Raw genomic sequence first — 24748 nt, 5'->3', positions numbered from 1 at the left:
ATAACTCTCTGCACTAGTTGATACATGCAAATTGTGTATTATATTATAATTAATTTGCAGTCAGTGAAATGTATATTTGTATACCTGGATTGATAGCATTTATTCAAAGAGCAGAATTGTTTATCAAATTTAATTTTCAAGAACTGAAAAATTTTTACAATCATGATTTTTCATGAATCTGAAAATAGAACCACTTTCAATACAAGACGTGTAGCAATTGCATTTTAGATAAGAGAAAATGTCGAAAAGGGACATGTAATTTCACATATGTTTCTGAAATGTATATTTTATTATATTTAGTTATTTATAGTTCTGGAATGTCACTTTTCTGAAAGTTATGAATTTTTACTAAAAAATTTCTACCACTTACGATTTCAAATCTATTCTATTTCTGAATACAGAAAACTGATACTTTTATGTTTTTGGAAATATCTAAAAACCTGTCCTAAAAATTTAAAGCATTTTTGTACTCGACTGCCCCACCATTCGCATAATCAATATTTTTTGGTGTTTTGAAGTGGGTAGTATGTTGCACTGAACATTTGTGAATGTTACATCATTATTAAGAAAAAGTCCATGATATTAAATATTTGTAAAGGGTGAAAAATATTCGTCATTTTATATATATATATATATATATATATATATATATATATATATATATATATATATATATATATATTGCTCCGGTACGATTTTGGGAAAGTTAACAATAAAATATTGTTTCATTGTGCGTGAAAATTTGGTAAATGTGGTATCATTTGGTAATTTTATTATGATACCTTGTAGAGTGCATCATAAAAATCACGCATTGGGTAAAATTTACTTTACTGATTTTTAATAAATATATGGTAATAAGAACTATAATTTTAAAAACCAGAATATCTCGTAAACCATTGCCATATCTCGTATATTTTGGTTATTTCTAGAATTCGCCAGAAATGTCTTTACAATGTAGTACTGTAATTTTACCAAAATTTTTTTCTCCGTGTAAATTAAGAAGTACGAAAATTAAACCTACGCAGTTTTTTAAATTATGATATTTTTTCTGATCTTCTTTTTGTTGTAATATTTGGAAATTAAATAAGAAACAATGCTCATTTAGTAAGGAGTTTTTAATAATTCATCAGTATTTAATGAAATACAAAAGAAACAAAAATTTTTTTTAAAATTTTTAATAAATTTATTTCATTAAAAATGTCACAATATAATATTCAAATACTCAATTATGATTTCTCATCATAAATTTTTATACAAATAAGTAAATAAATAAGTAAAATTAAATAACCACACAGCTCTTAAAAATTTAATTTTTATTCTTTAAAAGAATACTGCAATTATTTCAGACATTCTTGGTTGTTTACACACTTTTCTCATTAGTTCAACAAAGGCTTCGTACACACCTTGAAGTGCTCTTCGGGCACCTATTGTACATTTTGTAAAAGTTCTAAATTGACATTCTTTGATCTCATCAGGTGACAGATGTCTGGAAAAAAAATGAAATCGAGTTTGATTATTAGTTTAATGAACAGTAATAACAATTAGGCTTAGCTTTTTAATTCTACTTATAGTAACTTTGATAAAGGAATGTTTAGTTAAATTTTTCAAAAAAGGAATATTGTCGATTAAGATCTGTTTTTTTTTCTTCTTCTTTTTTCTTTTTTTAGGCTTAACTTTTTAATTCCACTTATAGTAACTGTGATAAAAGAATGTTTTGTTAAATTTTTCAAAAAAGGAATATTGTAGATTAAGATCTGTTTTTTTTTTCTTCTTCTTTTTTCTTTTTTTAGGCTTAACTTTTTAATTCTACTTATAGTAACTGTGATAAAGGAATGTTTTGTTAAATTTTTCAAAAAAGGAATGTTATCGATAACGATCTGTTTTTTTCTTCTTTCTTTTTTTTAAATTACTTTTGATTTAATTTCTTACAAGACTAGCTACTAGACCAAAACTACAAAAAAAAAATAGAAAAATATTTTAAATTACTTACTTGCATAAGCCTCCCACCTTTTCCATATCGCATTTTCTCGTCTCGACGAGAGTATCAAATCCGCAGAATGGATCATTTTTTACAGCTACAAAAAAGTAGAAAATAGATTTCAATAAGTCAGGATATAAATAGGTTTACAGTTTTTAATTAACACTTAATAAAGTTTTTTTACTCAATACAAATGTAAGATAAAAAGAACTTATAGAAAATATTGAATTCACATGAAAATAAATAACAAGAGTCTGATACATTTTTTCATAACTTTCCTAAAACTTTCTTTGATTCTCCAATCGTTTGAAAATATTTTCATTAATTCCCAAAACACCATTTCTTTAATTGAAAGCAAATTTAAAAACGTATACCATTGGCTTATGTAAATATTAAATTAGTAAATATTAAGTTTTTTTAAATGATTAAAGATTAAAACTCGTAATTTTTTATTTATTTTTATTTGCATGGTTATAAAATTTAGAGTATCATACGTCATCATATATCATCATCGTTCACATATTAAGTTAATTATGACTGTTAATTATGACTGTTAATTAAGTTAAACTGATATGTTTCCAATTTTATTCATTAGAAAATAAATACGCTTAGTTGAAATCATTTAAAATTTGAAAACATGCTAATAAATCCACAAAAAAAATGTATTTAAAGAAGTTTTTGAATTAAATTGGTGCTACCTCTGTTAGAAACTGTACCATCAGTACAAATTTCAACTTGTTTTAAGTATGCCGTTCTTGCTATTTTTTCGAATCCAGTTTGGCATTTTACTGCTGCATCAAGAAAACATTTTGTTGAAGAGGGAGACGTTCTGTAAAAGTGAAATCATTTTTAAAAAAAATGCGCTGGGAAATGATTGGAACATTAAAATTTCATACATATCAGAAATATATATACATATAATGAGTGTCCCAAATATTTCATACAATTTAAAAGTTTACCTGCCAATGTTCTATTTAATTAACATGGGTTTTGATTTTAAATTAAAATCACAACTGAAGTTCGAATAATATTTTTGCGTACATTTAAAAATTATTATGAATATTTTTTTTGTATTACATGAAATATATTTCAAGCGTTTGTTTTATTTAATCCTTTCTTAATTAGAGAGTTTAAACGGTTAAAAATAGGTTAAAGAAAAACGAAAGGAGATAGAAATATCCAATTTAGAGCATTTTCTTCTAGAAATTATGTTTTTATTTTTCATCAAGTACTTAAATTAGTTTTAAGGCTCTTCAACAGATGGCCAATTTGATGGCTATCTGCAATAGTTGGCTAATTTCAACAGATGGCTAATTTGATGGCTAATAAGATCTAGAACAGTATTTCTTGTTACATGTCAGACAAGTACAACAGAAAAATTTATACCGGATCTATAAATTTTGTCGTCTGACTGTGCTACGTTGTTACTTCAAAAATTGCTTATTTTCAAAAACTTTTTTTGAGAGCTTTTTAGTTAGCAGTACCATCTGTTGACAAATTGTGTAACTTATTTTGATATTTGCTTTGAATAAAAACTGATAGTCAACGAATAATATGAAAAACTGGCAAGCAGCCAAACATGAGAAAAACCTCAATCAAATAAGAATGTAGATATAAGTTCACACATTTCCCGGACCTTGGTGACAAAATGGATTGAGTATATCTTCTGGCTAACACCCCTGACTGCTAATTGACTGGTCTTTTTCTTCCTTCAAAATGGATGTTTACCTTTCTATGTAATTGCTAGTTTATTAGCACTATAGTTTTCTAAGCAGAATAGGGTAAAACATGCATTTTAATCACCTTCTATTTTACCTTAACTTTGATTTGAATTTTCAAATTGTCCGTTATTTTTGGAATCCCCAATTCAAAGTTGCTTTTTAACATTTGTAGACAAAATTATGTCTGCATGTTTTGTTTTGTTAGAAAATTACTAACTTAATTTTTGTATTAAAAAAAAAGTTTTAACAGACTACCGATTTCGCAAATTTCTCTGTAATATTTGTTTCTATGTTCACAAAAAGAATTCTTAGATTTGTTGTTAGATCAAAAGAACAAGAGAAAGATTTAAAAAGACTTGAAAAACATTTAAAAAACATAAAAAACATTTAAAAAACATGAAAAACATTTAAAAAAAACATAAAAAACATTTAAAAAAACATGAAGAACATTGAAAAAGCGTTTAAAAAACATGAAAAAAATTGAAAAAGAAAAAAAACATTGAAAAAGCATGAAAAGCTCAAGGATGGAAAATGGATTTAAAAAACAATTTATTTTTACATAATATAGTTAATAATATTTAAAAAGCAAATTAAAATAAATAAATTATTTAAATTCTTACCGGCAAAAGTCAGTATCAGACAGGTGCTTGCGATATTCTTCTGCCACACATCTTAAACTCTCTTTATCAAAGCAATTTATTTCAGCAACTGTTAAGGCTGATAAACCTAAAATCACAAAAGTAATCTATTATATTTTTATTCGTAATTGAGTGCTGGAAAGCTAATAAATCAAAAGAAAATAGATTACGAACAATCTTGAATAAATTAAGAACGAAGGATTTTGAAAAAAATGTTTGGTGCAGTGAAGAAGAAATAATGCGTGGAGAATACATTACAACTTCGAGTTATACTACTGATTCAGAGAACCTAATGTAGTGAAGTTTATTGAAAATCAGAGCCACGACGGCTTAGTGGTTAGGAAACTAGGCTGTCATTAAAAAAAGCTTGGGTTTGATCCCCAGTGGCGGCTTGAAGCCCCCTAGCTTCAGATCGATGGGTACCACCTTGTCCGGGAAGTAAAAGCGGCCTGTGAGCAATGATGACCTCATTGCCACAGTTATGCTGTTTGTCACAAAATTGCAGAGCTTTATCCGCCATGACCCCCCCCCCCTGGCCTACATCAGGCGGTTGCGGGAATGCTTAACTTTATTTTTGATAGAAATTCAACAGTTGTGATGGATTTATCATATATATCTATAGATATGACAGTGAGTATCCAATTAAAAAAATAAATTTTCACAAGCCCGGAGAAAGAGAGGCAGACCACGTGCATGATTGAATGCACATGGCCTGCCTCTCTTTCTTCAAATGCAAATTTCGATATCTAATGTAAATTTCGAAATCTAATGCAAATTTCGAAAATATTTCCTCCGCTCATTTTTTATTCATTGCGTACTTCTCAAGTTAACTTATTGTTTCCAAACCTTTTAGACACCCTGTATATGAATAATGAAAAGCGCTATCTGAAAAGTTTTAATCTCTTAAAATAAAACAAGGTTTCGGAATTAAATTTATTGTACTATTTTATTTCGGAATGCGTCAAAAGATGAACAACGCAAAACACTTATTTAGACTAAATTACATAAAATTAATTAAAGCTAAAGAGAAACAACGCGAAAAGAGCACAAATGAATAATTAATTCAGTATGAACAAAGTAGAAATAAATAGCATAGAACAGAAATGGACATACTATTAGTTTCAATTTTATAAACAGGAGCTTTCTTCAGTGTCTAAACACCAAATCATAGTAGAGACGTGAAGAGGCAAATATGCTCAAATAACAAATAGGAACAGAGGAACAAATAAATAAAAGCAGAAAGATAAGAATGAGAGTTGAGGGGATATGGCGGGAGCCCCAAAGTGCAAAAGATTAAATTAGAATAGCTTATCAAATATTGGGATACGGTCGAATTAATAAGTTATTAGAGTTTTTCAAAATATGGAATGATTCCCAGAAGTCAAATTTAATAGCTGAAGAGCAGTGTTGAATGATTTTAGAAGATAAATTCAATTTTATTATTTACATAAATTCACAGCTTATTTTAAAATTGTCAATTTTTAAAATCCCTTGCTAGAATGCATCTCTTTCCCAGAAAACATAATTCTGTCAGTCAAAAAAAAAAAAAAAAAAAAAAAGAATAGAAAAAAAAATCAAGGATAGTTCTATATTTTTTGGACCATAATGAAACATATGATTATGAATATCGAAAACAGGATTTTTAATTAATAGCATGAAATGTGATTGTTTATGTTAATAAACCGTACTTTAATCAGCAAATTAACTTTATTTAATATTTTTCAATTATGATGCTCTGATTAATTAAAATATAGTTAATTAAAATCAATCTACTTACAGAACAGAATTACTCCAGTGAGGAACTTCATCGTGTAATTGAAGGTAACAGCTCAGATTCGTTTTCAGCTTTATATAAATAAGAAGGTTTTGTGAATGTAGCAGGTGATGGAAGGATTTTTATCACATTATCATTTCCACGCTTGATTATTTATTACATTTATATGAGCAATAGTTTCTCTTTAAACATTTCAGTTCAATAACATAATCACAATCTCTTATTAATCTAAAAATAAAGAACTGTTCGCAACCGAAAAGTAGTGACGTTATTTTATATTAAATTCAAACATAAAATGCTTATTAACTTTTTTATTTTTAATCGATGTTGAAGTTACTTCAGTTATCAATAGTCTATTAATATTAAGGCTGGCAAATTTTTAATGGAGAAATGATAAAACAATTTGTATTTGAGTAAAATAATTTCGGACATTATATATACACAATATATATACATATATACATATCGGCCATATTGAAAAAATCGGTACATTTTTCTAATTAAAATTATAAACAGCAGTCTAATAGTCACTAAGAATATCAGTTAGATTATCGGAACTATATTTGTTCTTAAATATAAAATCCTAGAATAAGTAGTGCGAAAATTTTTTCAATTATAATTACAAATTTATCAATAATTGATTTTGTAAATTAAAGAAAATCAATGATGTTTGTAACTGTTTCTTTTAAATTTAATTAACTTCAAAATTTGAAAAATTGTTTGGAATTGAGCCGTGTTAGAAAGACCTTTAGCACAGAGTAGTTTCATATGCTGCATTTCGTAACCATAAATAATTACAATGTTAAGTGAAATATTTTTCGCTTATTTTGAACCAAATTTAAAAAAAAAAAATGAAAAAAGTATTAAAAATATGTTTAAGAAAAATTCGGGTGTCAGAGGGATAAGAAATGTTATTTTCTAATACCGTCACGTGCAAAACAGAACTTATCTCATTAAAATTTGACGTTAGTGTGTTCTGTTTTAATATTATTATAACTTTTTTTTTGTGTTTTCAACATTTATTCTGACAATAACTCTTATTTTTATATATGTATTATAAGGGCAGATATTTCTTAATGCCATTAGAAAAAAAGATTTATAAATCAGCTTTCGAACATAAGATATAGGTTTCGTGGAGGTTATTGTAAAACCAAGGGATCACTTACCCTTTCAGTTTCTAATATTTTATACGATCGCAAGTAAATTTGCTTTGTAAACGAGGAAGTATTTTAATGATGCAAGCGAATAAATTAATTTTTTCAAAAGTACCAAAACGTAACATGCAGGTAAAAAAAACGCAAAAATTTGGTATTCGTTTATAAGGTAGAGAGTTAAGAAAATCAGTTTTTGGATTTTCTGATAATTAGCATTTATTTTTGACTTAAATCCTAGTGAACTTCGTCAAATCACACATTTTAATGTTAAAAAATTAAGGATTCCTTTGAATGAAAACTAAAAAATACTTATCTTTCTATGAAGAACAGTACTTTTAGTGTATCTGCCACTTTGACAACCAACTTAGTCACTTTTACGAATTTGTATCTTCTCGCCTGCATGGCATAGCATTTCACTGCATGATGTAGCATTTCATGGCATGGTGCAGCATTTCATTTCAAATATGCTACAACAATTAATCAAAATCTCGAATTGCAGTTATACTGAATTTGCAATTAAATTTTATAATATCCTTAAATCCCCAAGAATTGGAAAAATGTTAAGCATATATGCTAGATATTAAAGTATTGAACTAGGTTTGACACAATTCTTTTTGAAAATAATTAAAATTTTAATTTTACTTTCGGCAAGCAGGAGAATTAAAATTTTTATTCTAAAAAAAAATGCAAGATTTGTTTTCAAAATTAGGGAAAATTTAAGCATGAAAATTTCTTTATGTCACGCTAACAGTTTCACAGCAAATTATAATGCCTAAATATCAAATTATTTTTTTTCTGTATCAATAATATGGTTACCTGTGTTTGAACTAAAATTTAAAAAAAATAATTAATTTTAATTTTGATGCGTAAATATTAAATTTTTTTTTCTATATCCATAATATGGTCACTCGTGCTTTTAAAAACTAAGATTTTTAACAAGTTATAATAACAACTTTAATTAAGAATTAAAATGTTTATAATTTTTTTAAATATTCGATGAAATGGAACTAAATATATTGTTCAATATTGATTTTTTAAGGAACAACTTATGTATGATGAAATTTACTTTGGACATGATAAAAATAGTAACTCTACGCTTGATAAAAATAATAATAGCTAATATTATTCAACATCCACATGTATAGTTTCGAAGAATTCTAGATTAAACATTTTTGTAATGTGTGTTGAAGTAAACAGATTTCCTCAAAATCAAAGTTTTTTTTGGCAATACATATAAAATATGTAATTGTAAAAAGTAAAAAAAAACGCTTGTCATAATACTTAATAAAAACAACTACAACTTCATTGATAAAGATCGGGGAACAAAAATTTAGAAAGCTAATAATCAAGAGTTCGAATATAGACAGTTGAAAAAAGTAAATCGAAAATTTTCTTCGATATTGCTGATTTTTCTTCAGTCGGGTTCTTTAATTCGTTTTAAAAGAAAGAGTAACAGAGACATAATTTCACACGAACTCAAAAAAACTGCATTTTACTGCATACCAAGGCAAAATTAGATTCAAAAAAGATCTACCAACCTTTTTTCTTCGTAATAATTAATTTTAGGACAAAATAGTATATGAATTTTAACATTCTTTTTGAAAGAGCCAAATTAAATCACTGAGAAAAGTTACTTAGTCTTAAATTGTAAATCTAAATTAGTCATAAAAATAACTACATATTTATTTTAACCTATCATTGAAAATCAAAAATCTAATGTAGTTCCTTTTCGCTAAAAAATATACTATTGCAATTACATTTTATTCCAACATTTGACATTAAAAATATTTTAAGACAAAAATGGTTATTAACAAAGAAAGGTATTAATGAATAATGCATTGCAGGTGATAAAGAAAAACTTTTTTTCTTTGGTGTACCAATCTCTCATCAGTAAAAAATAATTATTTTAGTAGTTATTCGCATATTTAAAAAAACAGTGATTCGTATATATTTTTTGAAATATTAAAATATTTTTCATATAAAAATATTTTTAATAAATATATGAATAATTAAAATATTTTTAATTTAGGTAATCCAATTCCCAAGATTCTCGTACAATGTAAGACAAATATGAAGAATATTGTGATGAAAAACCGATATTCTTCATATTGACATTATCGTTTGCGCACGTGAACTTTTTTATTGAACTGTAGTAGAAATAAGTTGTAAAAGAACTAAACTGAAGTGAAAATATCGGTTGAATTGGTTTGTGGCTAAATCTTTGGAACAATTTAATGATCTTCATTTTAATTAATTATTCTCTTCACTTTTCAAATAGTATTTGTGATCTACATTTTATATTTCCTTTTTATGAAATTTACACAAGTGTTTCTAATTCAAGCATCAAGACAAAGAACATTCAGTTTTTCATTAGAAACGAAACTGGTTTCTTTGAACTAATAAACTTAATTCATCTGGAGCATCTGAAAAGAACAGGTATTTTTTTTTAAACACAGCTATATTTATAAGTAATGAAATATTTCATACTGTAAATTCTAACCTATTTTTTGACAATATTAAAGTTATTTGAAGCTTTTTCAGAACAAAACATAATCCGTGATCATTACTACTAATTTCATCACTTCAAAAAAATTCTGTATCATCGCTGTATAGATGGCGTGCGTTATACGGACGAAATTTTTGAAAAATCTTTACGTGTGTAATACATATGCAATTATAATCTTTACATATGTAATACATCGCCACTAAAGATAATTCTTTTTAATTTATAATATGTGATAATTATAAATGCTGTGATTCCGAAATAGCAATTCACAACTGTTAGATATATTTTTTTTCTTCTCTGAACAATGTCTTTTATACTTATAAAGAAAATGGCCATCATAAAAAAAGCTGCAGTTTTCTAAAAATTAAAAGTGCTTGTGATCTATTTGGAAACTAACTCAATCGGAATTGAGAGAGGGGGAGGGCGAGAGGGGCATATAATTAGCGACAATAAATTATAGAACTTTAAATCTGTTGCCTTCACTTTTACTCTATAACTGGTAAATATTTGACTTGTGATAAATAATGTACAACGAATGAAATGTGATTTAAAAATGAACTGAATAAAAAAAGTTTTAGGGTGTAAAAATTGAAATACTCTTAATATTTATGAAGAATTAAAAAGATTCAGTTTGATATAATAAATGTTTTCAATAGTATAATTTCCATGTACATTTATATGAACATAAAATTTAAATTATGAATTTGAGTTTTTTCAAATATATATTATCCAATTCTTTTTTTAAAAAAAGATTTAAACAAAATTAAATTTAAATTTTCGTCTATCACATAGGGTGACCTTGGGTAATTCCTGATCAAAAAGTGAAAACTTCTATTTTGTGAAAAAAACTATTCGAGATAGAATTTTAATATTTACTGGAAGTTTGAGGCTATATGAGAGGAGTCCTATGCTACCCTCCTTTGTTTGAAAATCTAATTAGAATTTAAAAGATTTCAAATTTTTAGTGATCGGGAATTACCCTTTCTCTTGTTCATTTCTGGGGTAATTCCTGATCACTTCTGGGGTAATTACTAATCACCAGTTTTTATGGTAAAGGAGCTGTTTAAAAATTATTATACAATAGTAATTAACAAATAAGACATCAAGATCAAACAAATGAAATAAAAAGATATGTTTAAGCAGCTAATAAAATGATTTACTTAAAAGCCGTAATAGCAATAGGAAAGCTGAGCATATAGCTGAGCATTAACACTTTACATTTTTCAAAAGTCTTTGCATCGTGCCATACATTTTAGGCAAATAGCCTACTCATTCTCATGTTCTGCTGGAATATAAGAAAGAGTTCCCACATGGGTTATTTTGCTGGATTTTTTTGCTTCATTAAGGGAGAGTGTAAAGTTAAGTAAGGTATGTCAGCAGCTCTCACACTGAAATTTTCCTTTTTAATCATTAAAAGAAATTCACTAATTTTCCTTTCTAGAAGCTTAGTATCCTTTTTAGGCTTATAATTCCTCACCCTATTTATTAGGCTAATTTATAAACTTAAAATATAATTCCAACAATGTACACACATAAAATTAAGATAGAAGCAAGGTAAGACAAACTAATAATGGTGCAAATCAGAACACATTTGTCTTGCATACTGTTAAAAACAAATTTTGTGATAACAGTTAAAATATATTTTATAGTTGTTCCACTTAATAAATATGAACTGTTATTTAAGAAAAGACAATTGCCCATTTATTAGCTATTTTTTATACTATTTATAAGAAAAAATGACAATGATCAGGAATTACCCCAGTGATCAAAAATTACTCCATCTGTAAGGGACAATATTTGATATAGTTTCCTATAATCAATTATAATGTTTACAGTGCATGTGAAACAATTAAACAAAAGGTTACACTATTTTTATATAAAGAAAAAGAAAGTAACACAAAATATTTATTATTAAGAGAAGGAGGAAATCTTTGCAGAAATGTGCACATTTTGAAACCCATCTTTGAAATGGAAAACACAGAAAGCAGTTCAAAAGATACTTATTTTGTTAGATTAAACAAAAAACTATTTTTAAGTGAATGTAGTTATACTTTAGTAAAGTGTACAAGCATTCTTGTCCATGTCTAAAATTTTTTTAAAATAAAACTTAAGTGATCATTATTTACCGCAGAAACAGAGTGATCGTGAATTACCCCGGGTCAACCTAATCATAATCATTTGAATGCCACTCCACCACTGCTTCACTTGGGCTCCAAAAAATATCAAAAAAATTATAATTAATAACTAATTTCAATAATTTTCAATGATATATTCGAAAATTAGTGCCTTTTTTTAGCAAAAAAATTTTGAAATTTTACTTTATAAACAAGCTTTGAAAAGCCGAATCGTTAAGTTAAATTGTTGTTAAAAAGAGCTATGTTAGAGCTTGTTTTGTAGTTCCCTGTTTGATAATTGTTTCGTTAAGTAGTAAATAAATACTTGTTTAAGTATAAAAATATTTTATTGGAAAAGTGTACCATACATATTGTCTTAGTAGACACAGTTTAACAACAGATATCTTATGATAAGAATCAGACAAACAGCTTTTTTTTCGTAAAGAAAATAAATTGAAATGGATATCTAAGAGAAAACGCTTGTTTCCTTTAGGTATCTAAACACTATCGTAAAGCTTGCAAGCTTCTCTCATCAGATCTATGTACGTGAGATAAGCTTTGTTGAAGGCCTTATTAGTATCATCGGAGCATTTTGATAACAGGTCTTTCACGCATGTATATACCTTACTGTTGTCAAGATTTCTGTAAAAAGTAAAACATTGAAAAATTGAGTTAGCTTTATTTAAATGCAATGAATTGTGAATTAATTTGCTACGAAAAAATGTTATTAATTTCATTTTGTAACCATAATAACACTTTTTGTTTATGCACCAAATATATTTTATTTTATAACTGTTATTGAATAGCCGACACAATTTGGAGTTTACAGCTACCGATGTTCGACTCCGTAGCCTTGCAATTTTGAACCCGATACAGAATACAAGGGAACTCCTGGATAAAGTATTAGGAGAAATTTGCCTTCATTGAGGACTTTTTGAGGGAACTAACCCGCATTTGCGTTACATGGGGAGGAAAACCACGAAAACCTCTCTTGGTTAGTCTGACACAGCAAGGAAACTGTAACCCATTTAAATTTTTAAATCTTAGGAAGAGGTATAACTATCCGCAACAAACAAAAAGCTATCACAAGATTTATACCATCTTATCCCTCTTCATTAAATCGGCACATATGCTGATAGTATGCTAAAATACCTAATTTAGCTAATATGTAATTTCTAGTGGTAATTTAAATACTTATTTGCAGTTAATAGATACAACTTCTCCCATTAAACAAAATAAATCAAAGACATGGATTATGCCATGCTCTTGATCTTTGCCTTGCCTGACTCCATTAACTTTGCAAACTACAGCAAGTATTTTTTAAAGTATGCAGTTACATTAAGCACATAATTTGAATAGGTAATTTAAATACTTAATCGCAATCAAGAAATTTAAATATTCACATTAAACAAGCAGCTCTCACATGAGCCGGTACGTTTTACTATAATTCAATCCGAAATTTTTTTAAAGTTCGTAACTATTCATCTTAAACAAAAAACTCTCTTATGGGTTATGCCATTTTATCCAACTGCATTAAATTGGCATAGCTGCAGCAAGATTGTCTTAATATTTAATTAAACTGAGCATAATATTTTTAAATAGTGTTTTATAAACTTTTTGTAGTCAAGAAGTATGCAAATATCCACGGTATGAAAATTGAAGGTACTCGAGGCGATACACTTATTATTTATATGGAACATAATGAACAGAAAATTTTGTAAAGTGTAGTATAAAAGATTAGCTACTGAAGTTTAATTTATAATATTCCATAAACAGTTTCATAGTATTTCATTTTTATTTAATTTTTACTGTTGGTGTTAAATATTGAAAAAAAATGAAGAAATACAATATAAATCAAGGCTTTAAATGCGACAGTTCCTCCTAGTTGTTTTTTTTTTTGTAGAAAAACTTTACTACCTGTTATACTTAATAATTATGGTTGATTATTTATTCACATAACTTTTTATATCACGTAATTCTATATATTATACGAAACAAAAATTACAAACATTCTAAATAACTTTTATTCAAGTCATGAAATATTAATATCCTAAATTGAAACCTATCAATAAGTACACTGGGGAAAAAGTATGATCAAAATTAGAAAAATATAGCAAATATTACCCTGTTTTTGGCTCTATTGTAAAGCAAAAAGCTCGATAATATTTACAGAAGCTCCGTGGTAGTGATTTTGGTAAAGGAAAGAATATATTCATATATATATATATAAAATATATTTTTTTAATGATTTGTGATAAAATTTGGTAACTGTGGTAACGTTTATTAATTTTATCATGATACCTTAGTGCTGGCATGAAACCATTTTTTCGATTAAATTTATTTTTTAATTAATTTCTAACTTAATGTGTGGTATAATAACAACTATAAGCTTAAAAACCAGTATTTCTTATAAGCCGTTACCATATGAATGGAAAAATTACCAAATGTACATAAACCATCTAGTACAAAGCCGGTTTAGCTTTTTTCATATGTGCACAAAACTAGAACGTGAAGTTTATATATCATAGAAAATGAACCTAGAGGAGACAAAAAACCCTTGTTAACCTAATTTTTCATTCTGTTCTGAGATTCCTGTTTTATACCTTATAAATCCAATGATTGTACTGAACAGAACTGTGTGCGCAGTATAACTATTGAATGGTTATTTCGTTTGTTTTATATAAAACTATTCCATATCAAACTATTCTGTAGCAAATTTCATTTGAATTAACCTACTACTTCAGGATTTTCCAGCGGAGTAAGAAAATTCGCTAAATTTTGAAAAACATTATAGATTTTGCATACATACCAAATATACCTTAAGAATTTCGGTCTCAAAATTTTAGCTTAACATGGAAAGTAGAGAAAGTTAACTTTTAAAAAATTTTAATGTTTTTACGTAGGATTATTACATGTAAACTTTTTATTTCACAGCGTTTTATTCTGAAACAAAAATATTTGTTGTTTGGATACTTAGATGCACAAAGTTGTAATACAATAAAAAGAAATACTGATTTATTTACCTGCATATGCCCCCTCTGTCTGCCCAATCACAATCTCTAGCTATTAAAAGATTATCAAACCCACAATTTGGATCATTTTTCACAGCTAGAAAACAAAGTAAAATGCATTTATATTTGGATATAACTAGATTATAATCTGAAATAAGATTAACTGCTAACTTTCATTATATTTACCTACTTATGCTGGGTGCTTATAATGGCAGACCTTAATGCGCATTTTTTAGAATCTTTATCAAAAATATTCCTACTTGTTATCGACATTAAAATATAAAAATACTATTGAAATCCAACAAATCACTACAGAAAAGGCCTGATCGGAAATCTTAAAAAATGATATCCATTGTGATTTTCATAGCGTTGAATACAGATAAAAAATATTATTCAGAAGGCTCAATTGCCCTTGTAATTAAAATTAAAATAACCTTTAACAAAATCTATAATACAATATATATATATATATATATATATATATATATATATATATATATATATATATATATATATATATATATATATATATATATATATATATATATATATATATATATATATATATATATATATATATATATATATATATATATATATATATATATATATATATATATATATATATATATATATATTGTGTATTATAAAATTTTGAGTATTATAATATTTATTATCAATTATTTATAACACCTAAATATTTATAAAATATTTATGAGGTTACAAATTTAAGGGTTAAGTTTTGATAAATTAAAAAATTTGACATCCTGTATTTTATAGAATAAAATGGAGATAAAACTCAGATATTTCGAATTTTTGTGTATACATTGTAGGCGTTAAAATTGCAGCACAAAATCATTTGTGGTATGAGCAAAATTCGCTAAAATTTGAGAAAGTGTATTTAGTTATAAATAAGCAAAACGTTTTAAATATATAAAGAAAGAATATACAAGTATTATGCATTTCAGAATTTTCAGTTTTTTAAATTTTCAATTAAATTACATTACCTTTGTTTGATGGAGTGCCTTCAGTGCAAACTTCAAGTTGTGCAGCGTATGCAGTTGCACCTTTTAATTCAAAACCAGTCTTGCACTTCACTGCTGCATCAAGTAAGCATTTTGTCATGCCTGTTGATATTCTGAAATATTCGAACAGTTTCATTGAACCAAACCTTTTTATATGCTTTTTTTTAAAAAAAAATTATAAAAGATTTACACATTTAGAATAAAGGGCCATGCATTACACGGAAGTATTTAAGGCCGAAAGCAGATGCATTCAATATTTTTAAAAGCTATTCCATAATGCCAAACTGGATCCTCCACCTCCCTCTCTAGGCGGGAGCTACATTGAAATATTAAATAAGAGCTCCAATTTTTTTATTGTAAATTCAAATTCCCCAGAAAAGGGTAACACTATTTCACTTTCAGGTATATGAATTTTGTTTCACTGATTGTGCTGTAATTGGGAAAAATTAAAATAAAGTTACAAATTGTGCTTGTGCAAAATGGCGAAATTTTGAGATTCATCATATTAAAGACATTAAAAAGGGACTTGTTTTAATTTTTTTTTTGATTTTATTCTAAATTTTTTTGAAAAAAAGAACCAAAATGTTTTTTTTCTCTCAATCTAATGGATCTTGAGATATGGCCATTTCAAACAGTTTGTTCCCTATTTTAACCTATTTTAATTTTTGTTGGTTGGTTGTTTTATTGTTGAGTAAAGCAAAATGCATAAACTTATCAGTCAAATTGGTTTATTTTTTTCCTAAAGAATCCGAATCTCTAATAAAACATTGGGGTTCATATTAAAAGATTCTAATTTCAAATTTTTCTGAACCCTTAAAGTAGGGTGTAACATTGAGTTTGGTATCATTGAATAGAAATTAATAAAAAAATTTTGAGGAGATCAATTTTCATTTTCTCAAGCCGTTGTGCATTACCCAAGATATTTTACCGTTACCATATTTTTCTCACACCTTATATAATAAAATAACGTAATATTCAAATTTTCTAGATTAATAATTTCGTAATTTTAAATGATAAAAAATTATCATTGTTTTTTGATTACATAAAACATAACTGAGTAGAATATTTTTCACACAAAAAATAAACAATTAAATAAAATTAAATTAATTTGGTAGTTACATGAAAAAGTACATTACATGTTTACACATTTTATAAAAAATCAGCAAACTTATTGGGTAAATTATTTTTTTTCTTCTGAAGTCATTGGTGTTATAGCCATTTTTTTACAAGAGCTTGTTTCTCTTAGTAATGTAAAAATCGACTTTGCTTTTGTTAATTAATTATTTTTAATTAATCATTAATTTGTTAATTATATTTAATTAATTACCTATTTTATATTTATTGCAATTAAATTACGAGGATTTGAAAGATTCTTATCCAAGCATGTCTAAATTTTTTCTTAAAACACTTCCACGTTACTCAATAAATATACTGTTTATTATCGAAAGCAAGACTACTATATAATCCTACGAGAAGGAGAGATACGCATAGCTGTGGTCTTTCTGAAGTTAAACGCTGTGCAAAGCAAACAGTTGCATCATCTATTTCTCTCATCCAACTCTAATTTCGAAGAATCAAAGCAAATCTGGCGCATGCGCAGGTGCATGGAACGTCTTTGGTTATGCAAATATACAGTAATAACTGATGACCTCAAATTTGGCTTTGAAAAAATAAACAGCATCGCTTTATTGAGGTTTCAAGATCAACACAAACACAGTGGAATAACACAAGCACAGCTCTAATTATTCGTGTATTACAGTGGAAAAGAATCCAATGTAATACATAAATAATTAGAGCTGGTTATGCAAATATACAGTAATCACTAATGATCTCAAATTAGGCTTTGAGAAAATAAACAGCATCGCTTTATTGAGGTTTCAAGATCAACACAAACACAGTTCTAATTATTCACGTATTACAGTGGAAAATAATCCACTATAATACATAAATAATTAGAGCTGGTTATGCAAATATACAGTAATCACTAATGATCTCAAACTAGGCTTTGAAAAAATAAACAGCATCGTTTTATTGAGGTTTCAAGATCAACACAAACACAGTGGATCAACACAAACACAGTTCTAATTATTCACGTATTACAGTGGAAAAGAATCCACTGTAATACTTGAATAATTAGAACTTTTAATGATTCCTCTTGAATTTATAAGTTATTACAAGGTTATAATTAACACGAATTTTTTCTTATTGTTTTGGCAGACTCACTGATTCATAACCTTTTGCAAAGAAAATCCTGTTGATGGAAGTAAAGTTTTTTTTAATGAAATTTACTATTTTTATGCTTGTATCCAAGTTTTTAGATAGAAATAGATTCATTCTTAATGATAATAAAGTTTAACACTGCTCAAAAGCTAGCAGATCTCTGGAAGCGTACCAGAAAGAAGCATATTCTATTTTATATATGGTTTGGCATATACATTCGCATTAAACTTTTTTTTATTGTTTTCTAAATTATATTGCTTGAGTAGAAGGAAAGAAAAAACTAGATTAAAGGATTACTTGAAGCGTATACTAATTATTTATGCATTATATCCAAAATCTAGAAAAAGTGAAACGATGTGGTACTTGTAACTCTTACTTGCAATAATGGTAATGCAATGTTGGATTATTCAGAAGCCATTCTTGTTGACACTTCTTGCTGTCTTTTACAAAACATTCGGAATCACATGCAACCAAACTGGCTAAGCCTAAAATTAAAATAAATTTTAATTTACAAAAAATGCAACTAAAGTGATATTGTAAAATTATTTAAAAAATAATGAAATTTGTAAATCGTACAGGGTTTTAAATATTACAGGAATGTAAATTATTTTATTTGAGTGACTAGTGTAAAGGAAACTACATCATAATTAAAGTCTTAAAAAAACTCCCAATACTTACGAATATATATACCATACTTTTGATTTTATTTATTAAACTACCAGGATGACGTTTTATAGTCTTACCGTAACAAGAAGAAGAAATTTTTCCATTAAAAATGATATATATATATATATATATATATATATATATATATATATATATATATATATATATATATACACTGCTGGACAGTTGCTAAGGACGGATAACACTAACATCCATAGCAACCACAAAATGAAAGGAAGCAAAATGTGGAAAATTAGAATAAGTGTGGGATATAGTAAGAAGAGGTATGCGTATGCAAATTTTTTTTCCACGTCTGTTCATCACGTGATGGCGCTGATAAGAGCTTTAAAGGTTTTGACGCTTGTGGAGAGTTGTTGTTTCAAGTCAAGGTTTTACAGGAAAGATTTAGTTGACGAACTTGAAATTTTCGGCATGTCTTCCCGATATCACTTAGATGATTTTAAGAGTGGTCGAATTATTGGAAAGATCAAAGAATAACAGATGCTACCAGGGAGTTCGACATCGCTCACAGCGTTGTTTCACGGCTGTGGAAATGATTTAAAACTACTGGAATGTGTGGTAGGCGGCACGGGGGAGTTCGTGTTAGAAGTACGACGCCTGCAGAAGACAGATAAATCGTCCTATCAGCAAAAAGGAACAGGCGCACCACAGCTCAGCAGATGATAAATCAGTTCCTTGCTGCCACAGGAATGCAGATCGCCCGAAAAACTGTTGCCAGACGTTTGAGGGGAGGAGGACTATACGCCCGCAGACCTGTAGTGCGTGTCCCATTGACCAGACAGCACCGTACTGCCCGTTTGCAATGGTGTCGTGAGCATCACAATTGGACTGAACTGGACTGGGCATGCGTACTATTCTCAGATGAGAGTAGGTTCAGTCTGTCATCGGATTGTAGACGCCAACTGATCTAGCGCGAGAGTTGTACTGGTTATCGTCCAGAAAATATCCAGGAAAGGGACCGATATCCGACGTGCAGTGTCATGGTGTGGGCCGGCATCATGATCAATAGCTGCACGCGCCTTCATGTAGTTGCGAATGGGACGATGCATTGATGAAGTTCTACTTCCTCATGTTCGTCTTTTCCATGGTGCTGTCGGTGATAAATTTGTTTTTTTATGGACGACAACGCAACATGTCATCGAACACTCGCTGTTTAGGATTGTCTAGACAGCGAGGATATTCAACGCCTCGTATGGCTACCACGTTCTCCAGATTTAAACCCCACTGAAAATGTTTGGGATGCTTTGGGGAGGCAACTTGCTGGTCGAAACTATCCTCCAACAAACAAGAACACCCTCATCCATGCACTGACAGAGGAATGGGATAAGTTGCCTCAACAGCTGCTGGATAATGTTGTGCAAAGTATGATACGATGTGTAGAATGTTGTTACACACTCCACGGTGGACATATCCCGTACTGACACCTTTCTTCAAGTTGCCTGCTGACATTTAGATGCATTGTTCCATTTTTCAGTACGCAGCATCAAATGAAGAATTTTTTTCTTTCAGATGTTTCATAGCTTTTGTACTTTCCAGAGCAATGAATATTCTTTATTCTAATGTCTGATCAGTGTGGCAACTATATTTTATCCTACTAGGTCTCAGGTCTCGCTTAATGTTATGCTACATTCCAATTTGTGATCCGTCCTTAGCAATTGTCCAGCAGTGTATATATATATATATATATATATATATATATATATATATACATATATATATATATATATATATATATATATATATATATATATATATATATATATATATATATATATATATATATATATATATAAAGAGAAACTATAAATGGGAAAACCAATAGTCGCTATCAAGACACATCTATTGGTATAACGATAACTGCTAACGATGTTTTGTGACTTAAAAAAAAATAAAATTGAATGATACGTACTTTATTATTTTGCACATTTATTTAAGCAATATTAGCGTTGTAGAGTATTTTGTAACTCCCGCCCTTATTAAATTTGAAAGCTTAAAAATCAATATTTACTAGACATAGATTAACATTGGTATAAAAATATATATAAAATAAAATAAAAAAGTTAATCACATAAAATTTGCAAGACTTTAAAATGTTTATTTTAAAAGGAAAAAGTATCTCAAAGTTTCGGAATTAACTAAAGATAACGGTTTAATTTGCAAATTTTAAGATTCCAAAATAGGTTTTAAGTTTAATTTAAGATCATAAAATAATAACAGGAAACTACTAAAAATTATTTATAAAGTACAGACTTACAGCAGAAAAAGATTCCAATGATGTACTTCATCTTACAGGCTTTTCGATGTAGTAAACTTTTTGCATATTTTGTCGTTTTTATTCTCATGCCATTTGTATTTGTTATCAATTACAGCAAGTTATCAGTAGTTTATCGACATATTTAATTTTGTTATGCACATGTAATTCCTTTATTTTTTCCTACTTAGGTTATCAGTTTTGTTTATCATTTTCTTATAATTCATTGATGAAATAACTAAAAAAAGACAGGTGTTAAGAAAATTCTGACTAAATACAATTAATCGCTTTCTTATTTCTGCAAATAATGAAATTATTCAAACTCCTATTACGTAAAATGCAACTATAGTTTGCTTATGTTCACCCTTGAATGAAATAAAAACTGAGTGGAACATTATTATCGTTCCGAATTCGACGTGTAACAGTACATACTATAGAAAGGGTGTATAAATTTCATTTCTTGCATTTGTCTTAGTGACAATTAATTTTTTTTTTAAGTCAGAAACTTACAAAAAGTTTTATTTTCATGTTAGTCGCTTGAATGCGGTAAATGATTAGGTTAGGTTAGGTGTGCTACATTAGGTTAAAAGTAAAAGTTATCATAAGTTGAAGAAGAATATAGCGAAAGATTTTCGAACCTTACTTCCATCACACTCTTGGATCAACTCTCTCTTGGGTCAATTCACTCTTGGATCAATTCACTCTCGGATCAATTCACTCTTGGATCAATTCACTTTTGGAGATATTTGGATCAACAACCATAATATTGATATATGACCATAATGTGATTGTAATTCGATGCAAGTTTTTTGCAAACTAAATTAAAAATTGATTATTTGAATATTGTTTCTATTCAAGATGAACTACAAAATTGTATTATCGAGTTTACGAGAAATCATAATGCGGTTAATTTTAGCTCCATAAGAGGTTTGCGAAAATATGAAAGATATAATTGTTAAACGCGTTCTAAAGTTTCTAACTGTAAAGGTCGAAGCTTACATTGGTTAAATTGTCATATTTCTACGATTGTGACTTTTGTATAATAAAGACAATATAATTTTTTTTCCGGTTGAGAAGGTTACAACACTGTGACTCTTAATTTATTTCATGTGCGATTTTGCGATTAAACTAAACTTTGATATCACAAATGACAAATGCTGATGTACTGTGAGAAACACAAACATGTTATATCTACTCAATATAAAAACAATCGTACAAAATAGTGAAATATATCTGCCACAGATATAAAACGGATACAGTTGTTAAAAAGCAGATCAGAACCGTGTTTACTTATGGAAAGTAAACCCTCTTCCTCATAATTTTGGCTGGTGTTGTTGTTGGCGTATGCCTGTTTAGGCAGAGGGGGTGCGATTGTTCTTGTTTTTCAATGGCGCCATCTATGGCCAAGAATTCGACTTCTTCGTCACACCCGTTCATAGGGCGAACCCATTCATACATCCACAGATCGTAATTTTGACCTGAATCAGAGAATCTCGGACTGTATTGCAAAAGACTGCTCATACGAAAAAACTACAATTGGATATCTGCAAGCATCGTCATCTTAGATAGTTCATGGCATTCTCCGATTCAGAAGTAAATCAGGTTTGACACGAATGCGTGACGTCGCTTATAGGAATCTAATTATATTTTATTTAAATTACGTGGTTAGGCCTAACCATTTCACTTCTTTTCGAGTTGCAAATAACCAATTATTACCTGTTCCAGTTATGAAAAATTTATCAGATCATCCGATATTTCTTTATGGCACATAAAATAAAATGGTGTTTAAAGTATAGCTACATCAAAAGTCTATTTTAAGCAAATTTTTTAAAATTTTTTCTCTAGTTATGAACTACTTTATAACTTTTAAAACCGGGATCTTTAGTAGTTTACGAGTCGCGAGTGAACTACGTAGGTGATTTCAGTTTTTTTTTCTTCGCGTGATGTATAAGTTTTATAACTTTATTTAAATCTTAAATTTATATATTACTTTCTTCAAGCCTCTCGCATTTATACGGTGGCTTTCTGATATTTGTATTGATGAGAAATGATCTAGGGTGATATTTTTTTCTTGCTCACTTTACACTATGCATTGCAACTACGATTTTCCTCGATATATCACAAGCCATATTCGTTCGATTTGGAAGCGACAGAAAATCGCACAAATAAATTCGGTTCCCTCCTTAACTTTTTTCTTATTTTCTCTTCAACTTTATCTGCACCGATTTTGCCCCCTTTTCCAAACCAGGCAGATCTTCTTCTATTTAAATTATTTGTTAAATATCGGAATAACTTTATTTATTCCGATATATTTCGGAACTCGATTCGTGTCTAAGCACTGAATATGGTTCTGGTTGTAGTACCAAAATAGCCATCTGTCTCGTTCTTAGTTTTGTGCTTTAATCAATTATATTCTACTCAGATTTCTTATACTTTTTTGTCAATATATAGAAGTCATAGATCATGATTGATACTATTTATATTTGCGTTATTTTTTAATCGTTTCACAGTTTTACTACACAGCTATAAAAAAATTGAAACATTTATAAAAGAATATCGGGAGGTAAAAAAAATGCTATGATCCCCATAAAAAGCGAGATTATTCATTTTCAAAGAAAGATGCAAAAATTATCATTAGATAGCGTTAATGATCTAAATACTCCCGTTGTTATGCAAAGGAATGATATTATAAAAAATATTTTTTGAAAGTAACATTCATCTGCACAATAATATGGAGCAGAATAAGACAAATTTAAGAGGCGTCCGTGCATATTTCAATTAGGAATTCTGGGATACACGTGATAAAACATTATTTGACAGTTAGGACAACAGCCCCGTATGTTGAACTGTAAGGCTAATAGTGAGCTTTATTGGACATAAATCTTGTTTTCTTAGAAAAACGCCACAAACCGTAAATTTCTATATTTATTCGTTTTTCTTTAAATTTTGGGTAAGAAAACGTAAACTTTATATTCTTCAAAACATAAAAATATGAAACAATTTCATGTATTTCAATTATATTTCAATTTCAGAAACATAAAATTTATCAAATATATAAAAAATATGTTGTAAAAATTTATAGGCCTGCAGAGCAGTTGAAAAAACAACTATGTAAGTGCTACACGATAGATTTCGAGAAAATTTTCTTGGCAACTATTTTTTCTCTATTGCTAATGCTATAAACGTTAAAATAATATTTCGAGGAAACTATTAAAATAAAATTTATATTTGTAATAGCTGGCAGGGGAAAAAATCACGGAGGTGAAATTTGGGGATTGTGGTGGCCAGGGTCAGAGTACATCATATGTGGTAGATACGTTTACCGTTGTGGTAATGAGTTATTGTGGTGGCGCTGTTTTACTGTTCGTTTTGTTTTCGCACAAATGCCGATGACGATTAGACGGTGACTCATAAGAACTTGCTTATATTATTTCTGGGTGTCTGATGATGCCTATGCAGATTTTTATTGAATGCATTTATTACATGCTGCGTTGTGCGCCTATAAAATTAGGCTATTCATTTTGACTTACATTTTACATGCTCGAATGAAACTTCAACGTGCCTGAATATATATTTCGATTGCGACTTTGCAAATTAATGAAAACATACAAATGTATCTATTATTATTAAGAACTGTCGTGCATGGCTTCTAATAAGCTATTTTAAAAC

At 28.3% G+C, this 24748-nt stretch overlaps 1 protein-coding gene and 1 long non-coding RNA gene across 2 annotated transcripts; both read right to left on the bottom strand.

The window, feature by feature from the left end:
* Positions 1-1296: 1296 nt before the first annotated feature.
* On the bottom strand, positions 1297-6263 carry LOC107442834 (uncharacterized). The gene is made up of 5 exons (XR_015430013.1): positions 6115-6263; positions 4320-4425; positions 2677-2807; positions 1991-2075; positions 1297-1486 (listed from the first exon to the last, which is right to left on the bottom strand). It is a non-coding gene; the product is annotated as an uncharacterized LOC107442834 (long non-coding RNA).
* A 5950-nt stretch (positions 6264-12213) lies between these two features.
* Positions 12214-21239, bottom strand: LOC107442833 (uncharacterized). The gene is made up of 5 exons (XM_087152970.1): positions 21083-21239; positions 18518-18626; positions 15904-16034; positions 14909-14993; positions 12214-12527 (listed from the first exon to the last, which is right to left on the bottom strand). The coding sequence occupies exons 1-5, from the start codon at positions 21168-21170 to the stop codon at positions 12383-12385; spliced, it is 558 nt and encodes a 185-aa protein (XP_087009096.1). The 5' UTR covers positions 21171-21239; the 3' UTR covers positions 12214-12382.
* Between the last annotated feature and the right edge of the window lie 3509 nt (positions 21240-24748).

The sequence above is a fragment of the Parasteatoda tepidariorum genome, chromosome 10 (genome assembly GCF_982258835.1).
Source record: "Parasteatoda tepidariorum strain Cologne lab strain chromosome 10, Ptep-v5.0, whole genome shotgun sequence".
NCBI lineage: Eukaryota > Metazoa > Arthropoda > Arachnida > Araneae > Theridiidae > Parasteatoda > Parasteatoda tepidariorum.
The sequence above is the reverse complement of the archived record's forward strand: the minus strand, read 5'-3'. Positions and strand labels throughout refer to the sequence as shown.